The sequence below is a fragment of the Macaca mulatta genome, chromosome 4 (assembly GCF_049350105.2).
Source record: "Macaca mulatta isolate MMU2019108-1 chromosome 4, T2T-MMU8v2.0, whole genome shotgun sequence".
Classification (NCBI taxonomy): domain Eukaryota; kingdom Metazoa; phylum Chordata; class Mammalia; order Primates; family Cercopithecidae; genus Macaca; species Macaca mulatta.
This window is the reverse complement of record NC_133409.1, coordinates 24168614-24181672: the sequence shown is the minus strand read 5'-3', so window position 1 is coordinate 24181672 and position 13059 is coordinate 24168614. Positions and strand designations below refer to the sequence as shown.

At 37.0% G+C, this 13059-nt stretch overlaps 1 protein-coding gene across 3 annotated transcripts in view; it reads left to right on the top strand.

Annotated features, from left to right (window-relative positions):
- The window catches only part of MAN1A1 (mannosidase alpha class 1A member 1), a 176839-nt gene that overhangs the window by 152261 nt on the left and 11519 nt on the right, over nucleotides 1–13059 (top strand). For all 3 annotated transcript variants that reach the window (XM_015137511.3, XM_015137512.3, XM_077999321.1), the window contains exons 8-11: nucleotides 174–267; nucleotides 6857–6972; nucleotides 10834–11053; nucleotides 12145–12317. In XM_015137511.3, coding sequence (XP_014992997.1) covers nucleotides 174–267; nucleotides 6857–6972; nucleotides 10834–11053; nucleotides 12145–12317 — 603 coding nt within the window. The remainder of the gene's footprint in view (nucleotides 1–173; nucleotides 268–6856; nucleotides 6973–10833; nucleotides 11054–12144; nucleotides 12318–13059) is intronic.

Sequence of the window (13059 nt, the reverse complement as noted above, 5' to 3'; positions counted from 1 at the left end):
TTACTGCTATTATGTTTGTAATAATAAGCTAACAGCAATTATCTTTGTTCTAACTCTGCATCATTTAAGTCAACTTATTTTTTCTAAAATGGAAAAATATGTTCAAGAAGAAGAAGAATGGCATGAAAATTGTTTTTCAGATTTTCACAGTAACATTTTATTTTCTGTTATAGGTAATGAATATTCGAACAGTACTGAACAAACTGGAAAAACCACAAGGCCTTTATCCTAACTATCTGAATCCCAGTAGTGGACAGTGGGGTCAACGTAAGTCAGAAGATTCGCATTATTATAGCTCTTTATGGTACTGTACTCGTCGAGAGAGAGGAAGCACAAAAGCAGCACAGATTTTGTTGAGAAATGTTTAGAAAAGGAGAAAAGGGCATGGCTCCTTTGATAAACAGGCTTCTGTCATCAAGATTGTGTTACCAGGAAACTGGATTGTGTATTTTTCATATGTAACTCCAAGTGTGATGACATATAAGCACATTTAAAGCTATTAATAAGAAAGGGAAGATCTAGCCAGAGTAGTGTGGGGATGATAACATGTAACAAGCTGGTCATGTGGACAGAAAGGAAATTCAATCTTTTGTATTAATGACTATGAGGGTTTTATAGAGAGTAGGTAGACCATTCTGCTTCCCAACATTCTCTATTTCTTCGTGACTACACAATAAGAGGGAGCCTGAATTTTTAAGAGTTGGGAAATTGGAAGAGCAAACAGCCTGTTTTTCTCTACTTAATTTTAAGCTGCCAGATAAAGGTTTCTTGCCAGTAGAATTACCTTTAGGATGGGAGAAAGTATTGCACAAGGACTTTTGATCCTAGAAGCCTGCACTTAAGACTCTTCAGATGATTTTGAGAAGGGGCATAAAGATTCAGAGTAGTTGAAAGAAATGTTCTCAAGCTGATTTGGAAAAACAGTAGTAGATTAAATAGCAACTGAAAACAAGTGAAGAATATTGAGATGCCCAGCTGTGGCAAGAGTACATTGCCTTAAGATTTTACTCTAATTTGGGTTTTTTCTTTATAGTTTTATGTCATGTTCTTAGATACCTCACTGTTACTTTAGAAGTACTTTTCTTAAAGAATAATAGGAAAGAATATGCTAAAATCCATATGCTAAAATGTGTCTATAGCTCTGGAAGCCTAGCCGTTGAAACCTTAGGGCTATAATCAAGGTTACCACTTACCTAAGTGTGGTCAACAGATCACTGGAAGTCCTTGAGACCTCTGAAGAGGCCCACAAGGTCAAAACTATTTTTATTATAATAATATAATATATTAAGACATGTAATACATGTCTTAGTCATATTTACTAAGCCAGTACACCATGTCTTGCACTTAGTGGGTGTTTACGTACTTAAATTTTGTGAATACATATGTACTCTATATCTCATCTCTCTCTCTGCCTCTGCTGTTTAATAGTGGTACTTTAAAAGACTTTCTTCCTTTTCTAAAATGTTGATATTTATACCTACAGTGTTAGGTGAAACTGCTGAAGCCTCACTGAGAACAAAGGCAAACAAACACCAAATAGTACTAATACTCGTATTCTTTTTTTTTTTTTTCTTTTTTGTGGGACAGGGTCTCACTGTGTCACTCAGGCTGGAGTACAGTGGCATGATCTCAGCTCATTGCAACCTCTGCCTCCTGGGCTCATGCTGGGTTCAAGCGATCTTCCCACCTCGGCCCCTCTGAGTAGCTGGGACTACAGGTGCACACTGCCATGCTCAGCCAATTTTCAATTTTTTTTTTTTTTTTTGGTAGAGACAAGGTCTCATTATATTTCCCAGACTGGCCTCAAAGTTTTAGGCTTGAGCGATCCCTTTCCCTTGGTCTCCCAAAGCTGGGATTACAGGCATGAGCCACCACACCAGCCCCCATTGTATTCTTAGTAGCATTTAAAAAAAGGATATCAGTTTCACTTATGAATGTGCTTAATGAAACAGTAAAAAAAAAAAAAAAATTAGTGATTCTAGTAAATATCAACCCTTGAGTACACACCTTTGTCATGTTCTATAAGATGAAATGGAAAGCACTCATAAATCACTCCTGCTGAATTATGAAAAATGGTAGTTGCGTCAAGGAAAAGCTCTTGGGTGTTTGAGTTGCAAGCTGAACTAGCCACTTACTGTTTCATGGATTCAACATTTTTACTTGAAAGAACAACTTAAAAAATGGTTATTTAGGCTAGGTAATTGGGAGCTATATTCTTGAAAATGAGCTTGTCACTTCAAGGAAGAGTCACAGTATTTATGCCAATGATTATAATCCAAGTTTCTAAATAAAAAATAGAATTTTGGGGCCGGGCGCAGTGGCTCAAGCCTGTAATCCCAGCACTTTGGGAGGCCGAGACGGGTGGATCACAAGGTCAGGAGATCGAGACCATCCTGGCTAACACGGTGAAACCCCGTCTCTACTAAAAAATACAAAAAACTAGCCGGGCGAGGTGGCGGGCGCCTGTAGTCCCAGCTACTCGGGAGCCTGAGGCAGGAGAATGGCATGAACCCGGGAGGCGGAGCTTGCAGTGAGCTGAGATCTGGCCACTGCACTCCAGCCTGGGCGACAGAGCCAGACTCCGTCTCAAAAAAAAAAAAAACAAAAAACAAAAAACAAAAAAATAGAATTTTGGAAAACTTGTACATGCTACCATGAACTTGACACAAATACTTTTCCTATTAGATTGATGATGATATTAACAAATGTGGTTTTCTGACATTGTATAATGGAACATGTCAATATTTGAAAGATCTGCATAATTCAGTGAGCCAGTATTTTCCAAATGACCAAAGCATGACATTATAAGATCATACATGGAAAACAATCTATGTAAAGTACAAGATAGACCAATGGATTTTAATGTAACAATACAAAAATTCATTGATGTAATTTCTAATTTTACAACGCAATTAACCTTTAAAAAAGAAACCACCTGTTGACTATTATAGTATCAAAGAAAAATATCCACAATTGTGTGAAAAGTCTGTTAAAATATCCTTTCTTTTTCTGACTGTATTACTGTGTGAGGCTGACTTTTCTTGATGTATTATAGCCAAAACAACATATAGCAAAGGATTGAAAGTAGGGCAGGCATGAGTATCCAACTGTCTCCTATCAAGGCAAACAAGAAAGAGATACGCAAAAATGTGAAATTGTGTCAGTCTTCTCGCTAATTTTTTGTTTTGTTTTGTAAAATATAACTTTTTTGAAAAATTGTATATGTTAATGGGCGTGTAATTATTATTTTAAATGAAATAAGAAAAGTATTTTTAAATTATTTTAATTTTCCAATGTAGTAAATTGGAAAATTTTAATTTTCCAATGTAGTAATTTACTTACATAAATTATTTGGGGTGCCCATTTCTTTTGAAGATTACAAAAGGGTGCTGAGACTCAACAGTTTGAGGGCCACTAGAGGACTGGGGATAAAACAACTTGTGTATATTTCCGTTGTTGTTGTTGTTGTTGTTGTTGTTATTGTTGTTGTTTGAGATGGAGTCTCGCTCTGTCACCCAGGCTGGAGTGCAGTGGCATGATGTGAGCTCATTGCAACCTCCCTGTCTCATGCTCAAGCAATTCTCCTGCCTCAGCCTCCCGAGTAGCTGGGACTACAGGCGCGTACCACCACACCCAGCAAATTTTTGTTTTTTTAGTAGAGATGAGGGTTTCACCATGTTAGCCAGGCTGGTCTTGAACTCCTGACCTCAGGTGATCCGCCCTCCCCGGCCTCCCAAAGTGCTGGGATTATAGGCATGAGACACCACGCTGGGCCTGCCTCTGCTTTTAATGGTTGTTCTGCTTGTTCTCTTTTAGCAGTTGCCCCTGCTCCTCAGTTGTGGCTGAAAGGCAGTATCCGGTCCTGGTCACTGATAATATGAACTGATCTTGTTACTATTGAGGCCAGATGGCAGGGTTTCATGTCTGTACACAGAGCATTTATCATCCTTTGATTTCTGTAACAGCCATCCATCTATCTGTATCTAATCTAGCTAGCTATGTATAGTGTCACTAGCATCAGTGGGGGATTGTTTCAGAGAGAGAAATTCAGATGAAGTCAACAAAAATTTTAAAAGGGAGATATTGAGTATTTTAATTCTTCTTTGTCTGGATTCTTTTGCTACTTGCTTTTTCTCTTTTTTAGATATTAGAAATCCTTTTATGGGACCTATTCTTATGAAGAAAAGAATAAATTACTCCTTCAGAGAAGAGCGTAATATCTGACTGACTACAGTACACCTCACCTTTAGAGCGGTTGGACATAAAAATACCATATTATGTTCTTTCTAGAAGTAGGTTGATCCTTTCCTACTGATAAAATCAGGCCTACTCTCCCCCACATCCGCTAAGATGTTTACACAGGACTGTGTTAACAAACAGCCATCCAGGCCTGAAGGAAGCTTAGTGAGTGATATGCTAAATTAATGAGAAGACCTGTTTCTCCTTTACGTTTCTTTGTCTGAAATTTTTATAGGCAGGAAATTTTAAAAATAGAAAACTAGCAAATACCAAAATTAATTAAAACAAATGTTTTCTTATGTAACACTTTTTTCTTATTTTAAAAAAATCCCCAAATGCCCAAACTTGCTTCTTCCATCTATTAGAAAATCATAACCCAAGGGGAGGAAAACATCAAGCTCCTTCTGGCCGTTGGTTTTCAGCTCTCATTGCTTTAACTCCAAAGGACATGTCTGGATCCTGGCCATCGTTTCCTATCACTTCATGGAGTCAGTGTTGTTTTGACAATGCCAGCCCGGGATTTGCTTTTCCACGCATCACTTGCATTTGTCTCCTACAATGATGTTGATAACAACAGGGTTTATTATTGATGAGTTCGTACTTAGTCTATTTAGTTTGTAAATGTCAGAGGTTTCTGTGTTAATTTAGGAGACTGTAAATGTCACTTCAAGAATCAGACTTAGAATTTTTAAAATATATTTTTACACTAAAATTTAAACTATAATTCTACACTTTCTGCAACAAGAAAATCACATACTTAACTACTTTAAAACATGGCTCTTTAGCTTGGATAGTTACAGCCCTTTATTAAGGTTGACATAGAAGAATTTTGCTTTGTTCATCAATTATTTGTTGAGTACCTACCATGGGCAAGACACTTTCCAGGGGCTGGGGTGGACTGGGAAACATAATAGGTCTGGTCTCTGCCCTCTTGGTTCATGATCTCGTGGAGGAGACAGAAGAAAATGTTACCACATTATGAAATTGCAAGTGATAAATGTGTGCGATCAAAAAGGGTGTGACAAGGGAACCTAGTGGGATTGTCAGAGAACACTCCTTTGACGAAGTGCCATTTGATCCCAGGTATGAAGTAAGAGTAAGAACTACTAAAGAAGGGGAAGGGGGTCCTAGGGTCCATTTCATGCAGAGAGAACAAGGCCTATAGAAGCCCTGCCTGAGATGAGATGGAGCCTGATATAGCAAGTGAGCAGAAAGCAAGTGGAGCCAGACTGAATGTCATAGAGAAGATTGAGATTTTGCATGGCACCAAACACACAGGATTGGGCTTTGAGTAAAGGGTAATCACATTCACGTATTAAGAGGGCTACTCTGACATTAATGTGGGGAACAGATTGAAGGAGCACTGTCATTAGAACTCTGGGCCGGGTGTAGTGGCTCATGTCTGTAATCCCAGCACTTTTGGAAGGCTGAGGCGAGCGGATCATGAGGTCAGGAGTTTGAAACCAGCCTGGTCAACATGGTGAAACCCCGTCTCTACTAAAAATACAAAAATTAGCCAGGTGTGGTGGTGGGTGCCTGTAATCCCAACTACTCGGGAGGCTGAGGCAGGACAATCACTTGATCCTGGGAAGCAGAGGTTGCTGTGAGCTGAGATCGCGCCATTGCACTCCAGCCTGGTGACAGAGCAAGACTCTGTCTCAAAAAAAAAGAAAAAAAAAAATGAGGATACCTATCCTACAGTTGTGAGATTGTTGATAATACATGTAGTGGGTCCGGCATGATAAATGGCAGTGAAGGTGGACTGTAGGAACGGAGTATTAGGAGGAAAAACTTCTTCTGCCCCATATTCTTTCTGACTGCCCCTGTCCCATAGGTATTTGACCCTTCAGATTCATAGCACTAGAAAATTTATCAAACAATAATAGGCTGAGCACAGTGGTTCATGCTTATAATCCCTCTTCCTTGAGAGGCCCAGGTGGAAGGATCGCTTGAGGCCAGGAGTTGTAGGTCAGCTGAGGCAACATAGCGAGATGCCGTCTCTACCAAAAATTTAAAAATGAGCCTGGCATGGTGATGCATGCCTGCAGTCCCAGCCACTTGGGAGGCTGAGGCAGGAGGATCGCTTGAGCTCAGGAGTTTGAGGTTATAGTGAGCTATCATCGTGCCTCTGCACTCCAGCCTGGGTGACAGAGTGAGATTAGAAATAATAATAATGGCAATGAACCTGAGGAGCTTCTTGTTTAATTTATTACAAACCACTTGTTAAAAAAGATTTGTTAATATTCATAGCATGGCCAGAATTTTATATTATTCAGAACTAAAGCAAATAAAAATGTATTTAAATATATACTGTGAACATTTTAGTTGGGTATTTTTCACTAGAGAACCAGATTTTTAGAATTAGGGGTGATTACATATCTTTTATCTTCCATGTTTACAAAACTACTCTGGTAATTATTTAGAGTATGTTACATTAGTTAATAGCCCATCTGCTCATTTCAGAATATCTTTCTGAAAATAAAAGATTTGTTGGAATTTAAATGTAATAGTGACTTGCAGTTGACATAAGGTTGCATCCTAGTTGCTAATGTGATTTTGCTCCTTTATCTGAATTAAAAGCTGAATCACTCTAAAATTCATTTCCCTCTCTTTCTAGATCATGTATCAGTTGGAGGTCTTGGAGACAGCTTCTATGAATATTTGCTGAAGGCCTGGTTAATGTCTGACAAGACAGATCTGGAAGCTAAGAAGATGTATTTTGATGCTGTTCAGGTAACCTAATATTTAAATCTTCTTTGCCACTCAGCCCTAATTTATAACTTTTATATTAATCAAGTTTTAATGAATAAGTGATGTACTACATGAATGAGTTACAAAATACTTCCAGTTAGGTAGAGTTCGATATCTGCTAATATCATAATAATTGTAATCATATTTGATGTTTATTTCTAATTGGGCAGCTAAAGTTTTTGCATGGTTTAAACCTCAGTTAAGAGTCACATATCTGAAAAAGTCGTATTCTTTCATAAATATGAATTATCTCCTTAGGACCACAATTTATATTATGTGGGGGGAAATCCTGAATTTGTATTCTGACAATTGCCTAAGTTAAAATTGCCCAAGAAGACAGAGAGTCCCAATGGCTACCTCCATGTGAAGTAAACTTGTCCCCAGAGATATGTGGACAGTACTCTAAGGAAATCCACACATAAAAATCTGAATAAACTTGTATTTAAGGGAAGATCATTAATAGTATCAAAGATTCTTTACAGTGGAGAAGTAAGAGGCAACAGTTGTGTGTTGAATTGCCTACCATGTGCTAAGCAGTGTGTTAGGGTAGCTCCTTTAAATGAAATGGTGGAGTTGTGTTGTTTTTTTTCTCTCTCACAGTACTTGAGCTATTACCCAGTTTTACAGATAAAGTTGCTGTACCTCAGAGAAATTACATGTCAAACCAAAATTAAGATTAAAGTTTGTCTGTATCAACACCTATTCCTTTTAACTCATTCACTGTGGATTTATTTGTAAGAATTTCCATTCTACATTTAAATCTTCATTTACTAATTTGCAAGCAGTAAGTTAGTAAGGTAAGTTAGAAACTACTTAAAGTCTATAGGCCAGTATAAAAGTAAACTAAGAAACACCTCCAGTTAAGCCTCAATCAAAACCGAAAATAAAGTTAGAAAGTAAATCAAGTCAGGAAGAAAATTATTTTATCTAAAATATTTATACTCTTCAGGAACAAAATTTTTTAGTGGAATCAGGTGTTTTTGTGATTATTTAATGTGGTAACACATATATTCTTTTAATATTATTATCAAGGCTTCTCAAGTAGTGTTGTAAAATAGTGGCTCAGTCCTCAGAAAAATTTTCTTTGTCTTGACAGCTTAGAAATTTTTTAGTAAAGTGTTAATTCATAGGAAAAAAATGGAAATTTTTAATCCCAAAGATGTAGCCATTATAAAATTGGTCTTTCTAACAAGAGGTCTGGGTTATTTTGACATAGGCATACTTGTTTATTTAAATATAAATGCAGCTTGCTTTGTTCTGGCACTGAGTATGACGTTGGTTTCCTTTACGAGTCTTCACTACTTCCCATGCAGGAACCAGAAGCGCCTTAGTGAGAACATTGGCCTACATTTGGCACAGCCTTTATAAAGGCATGTGATTAACATCAAAAGCAAACTAGGATATGATCCACATGGCCTCTTTTAGGTTTATTTTTCCTCACTGCTATGAGGTTTCAGATTTTAATCTAGGGAATTCTCCATATTTTATAGTTTCCATTCTGTCATCCTCTAATCACCATACTGGCAGACATTTTAATTATTCTAATCCTAAATTGGCCCTCTGAGATCTTGATGTTCAAAAAAAGACAACTTTAAAATATTATTTGAAATATTTTCTTCCTAGTTCCTAAAACCATACCTACACAACTTTTAGTATATTGTAATCAGACAAATCATTGACAGGAAAATCCATTAAGAACAAATGAAGTCAAAGTGTTTCCTGCTTCTCTTCCTAGTAAAAGCTAATATTCATTGCATTGTATATTTTCAACTTAGAAAGCAAAGCTAGAACAACTAAATTTCTGTTTTGAGAAGTAGCAGCGTCTTATACAGCAAAGTTTCTTTCTGTTAAGTTGTACTTCAGAAGATTATTGTAACCAAGGGGAGGATGCTGCACACTATTGTTCTGGACAGTTGATTACTGAAGATACGGTTACTCTGTTGTAGCTTCAAGTAGATTTTGGGAAGCATTTAATCCCAGAGTGGTATGTTTTATTTGATTATTTTAGTAACAAAATATTTTGAGCTTTCAACTGGCTATCATGGCCCTATCTGGAGATTACACTAGGAACTCACAATGGTAAATGATACCTGGGCAGATGACTTATCAGACACTTAAGATTCTGAAGCCTTCATCAAACCAATTTTTTAAAGCAATTACAGAAGGATTAAATCACAAAATATATAGTACCCTTTTTTCTAATCAATTATCTGTAGCCTTGACACAGTAGATCTACTAAAAACTATCCTTCTTTGTATTTATTTGCATTTTCCCATGGCCACACAAAATTACTGCTTTGAAGGTCTTGGAATTTCCTTGTAGCTTTTATTAAGAGGTAGCAACTTGGTCCGAATCATGCCAGAAATAATATCGTACTTTATTTAGGATCCATAACAGGGTAATAATGTTTCTCTAATTCATGCTCAAAAGCTATTACTCTTGCCATGTAGAAAGAATAATTTCTTGGGTTATGAACAAGTATCTGCTTGAAGGACTTTATTGCAATTTTTGTTATGAGAAGTATAAATAGCTAAGATCTTCAGTTGCATAAAATAAGAATGAAATATTAATGTAATAACTAAACCATCAATAACATTAGCTTAACCACAGTTAATGAGCACAGTAATATGTTCATTTATTTCTTACCATCTTGGTTTCATTCGTTTATTTCTAATAAAGGTAGGAAAGGTTTTAGCTTCCTGTGTATTCATTTTCATTCATTCTTCTCTATCACAAGTTTTTTTCTGTGTCTATTCCCAAATGTGCTTCCTAACAAATCCCTGTCTCTTGATAGCAGTGTACAGGTATAGACACAGTCATGGCCTTTTTCCTTCCATGAAGTAATTGTGGGGCAGCAGGGAGAGCATTTTCTATTAGAGGAATTGGAGATTATTTTTGCTTTTTAAAATATAAGGCATATTTTATTTGTCTGTCTAGTTTAAGAGAATATCAACAGACCTGGGATAGAAATAAAAGATGTTTTATAAATCATTTTTGTAAACATTATCATTTCTCCCAAATTTAAAGATTTTTATTCCGATTTTTAAAATATATATATTCATTCATTATATAATAGTGTGCTTTTTAATAGAAGTATTAGGGAGGAACTTGATTCAAGTGTCACCACATTGGAAATGTGAATGATAATTATAAATGACTTTTATCATGTGCCACTTGCATTAGTGACTGCTTTATAAACAAAATGTGGCAGAGTCCTATCAGGAGATCCTGTTGTTCCCATTTATGGATTAGGATGCTGAGATTTAGGGATATAGTAAGCAAATTGTTCACTTCCACAAATTAGAGAGAGTGTCAGAGCTGGAATTTGAAGCCAAGTCTTCTGGCCACAGAACACCTCCTCTTTGTCACTCTATTTTGTGATCCCTCCAGGCCTACAGAATTGAAAGGAAGAGTTTTGCCACCATCCTGGATCTCATGCACAAATATGCTGTGTTCTTCATCCACCTTAGGGCCTGGGCTTTGTGTTATTTCACCACCTGTGGAAATGAAAATGTACCAAAACAACTATTACCACTGCACAGTGGCCTGTCTTTGGGAAGGGGAAAGTTTTTTGAGTGTGAGGAATACAAGTGTTTGGTCGCGGAACCAAGCAAAACCAACTGTGCTGGCGCAGCAGTGTTAATTCTGACTAACCAAACTAATAAGGCCTAAGCTAGCGGAGGAATACAGAAAGCAATAGCGTGTAATTTCAGGTTGAATGGATTTGTAACACCAAACTCTGATTGGGAGTTGTGTTTTATTCTCTTTTTTATTAATGTTGGGCATATTTTTAGTATAAATTTGAGAAGAGATTACAAAATAGTAAAAAAGTGTTTTTTACAGGCCATCGAGACTCATTTGATCCGCAAGTCTAGCAGCGGACTAACTTACATCGCGGAGTGGAAAGGGGGCCTCTTGGAGCACAAGATGGGCCACCTGACCTGCTTTGCAGGAGGCATGTTCGCACTCGGGGCTGATGGAGCTCCCGAAGCCATGGCCCAACACTACCTTGAACTCGGGGCTGAAATTGCCCGTACCTGTCATGAATCATATAATCGAACATGTGAGTACATGTTATTCTTCACTTACAGTCTATTCCCACATGCTTTGATTTCATGCAGTTTTGTCATTGCTGCCATCAAAAGACTGTCCACTCTGCCTATGAAACTTGATGATCGTGATTAATGTCATAAAGGAATGTATATTTTTATTTTAAAAGGCAATGATTTTCTACCTGAAAATATCTACCTTTAGTTTGCCAAGAAACAAAAATCCAGGCCCTAAAGAGTTAAAGCCAGCCTAATTTACTGACTTCTGCTTTTGCTAATAACACTGGACAAGGGTCTCTATCTCCCTGCAAAGAGAAACTTAGCATTGTATTATCCATTGTTAATCTTCTCCACATCCCCCATGAAATAGATCATGAATCCCACTCCCTTCTTATAAAATAGGAATTTGCAGCACAAAGTACAAATAACTAGCCTTTTGTAGCAAAATTACTTAGGATTGTCAACCACTAAATTTCTGGCTAACTCAAATGGTATTCCACGGTGTCTTGCACTTGCCTGGTGGGTGCTCAGTAAATGGGGGTTAAATGAAAAAAAAAAATTGTTACTGTTTTCTAAAATGGACTCTTTTAGATGACTAAATGTTTTAAGTATATGAGTTTTATGTATTACATGATGTTTATAATTCTTTTTTAAAACTGACCACTTTGACATCTCTCTTCAGTGTTGTTAAAGTACAGTCAGACCTTCGTATCCGTGGGTTCCACAACCGCAGATCAGAAATGTTCCCCAAAAAATGGATGGTTCTCTCTGTACTGAACATTTATAGAGTTTTTGTTCTTATCTTTATTCCCTAAACAATACAGTATAACACCTAGTTACATAACATTTACACTGTATTAAGTATTATAAGTAAACTGCAGATGATTTAAAGTATATGGGAGGATGTACCTAGGTTGTATGCAAATACTTTGCCATTTTATATAAGGGACTCAAGGAGCCATGGATTTTGTTATCCTCGGAGGGTCCTGGAACCAATCCCCCACAGATACTGAGGGATGACTGTACTTTCTAGTTTCATTTAACTTATTGACTGTAAGCACTGTCCAGAACAATAACCCTTATTCATTCATTCCATGTCCTTTAGTTATGAAACTGGGACCAGAAGCTTTCAGATTTGATGGTGGTGTTGAAGCCATTGCTACAAGACAAAATGAAAAATACTACATCTTACGGCCAGAAGTTATGGAGACTTACATGTATATGTGGAGACTGACTCATGATCCAAAGTACAGGAAATGGGCCTGGGAAGCTGTAGAGGTGATGTTTTAATTTGCATGTTTCTTATAGATAAATGTCATAGTAAAAAATGTTCAGTTGATACCTATAAATCAGGCTTATCAACTTTTCTATAATTTTTAAAGCTTCAACCAGGATTTTTTCCACCTAGGACTGTGTATTTTCATTGAAGTCGTTTTATATCCCTAGCTTCAGCTTTGCTTTGTATAACATTGATATAGATATACCTACTGATAGATATTGAAGGAGATGACTAGAAAGGCATAGTCTAAAATTAAGTTCCCATTAATACAAAAATGATGATCTCTTAATTCCAGCTAAGGGTTATTGGCAGCTTGGGGATATTCACCTCTGTCTGTTTCAATAAACACTTCCTGTTTTTTTCTGTCTTTGAGCTTTAAAATGCTAGTACATGCTTCTACTTAGAGTAAATAGCTACTTAGGTCTAACTTTTAGAAAGCACTTATAGAAGAATTACTTTGTATAAGGATATTCCTTTACCAGCCTCAGGTTTCTTGGAATATCTGTAAGCTTTCCATCTGCCCAGGGTGTTATTTTCATTGTCTGTCACCTCTTGGGTCTCTTCCTGCCCAGGATGGTATATCTCCTTCCTAAACTAATCTAGTGAATGCTTTGTGTGCCAAATGCCTGAGGAGACACCCTGCAGGATATGCATCTAACAATGTCTGTCTAATTGTAAGAGTTATTATTCCGCAAGGAGTGGAAGGGAATTCAGGTGATAAGAACAAGCAAATGCTTTAAT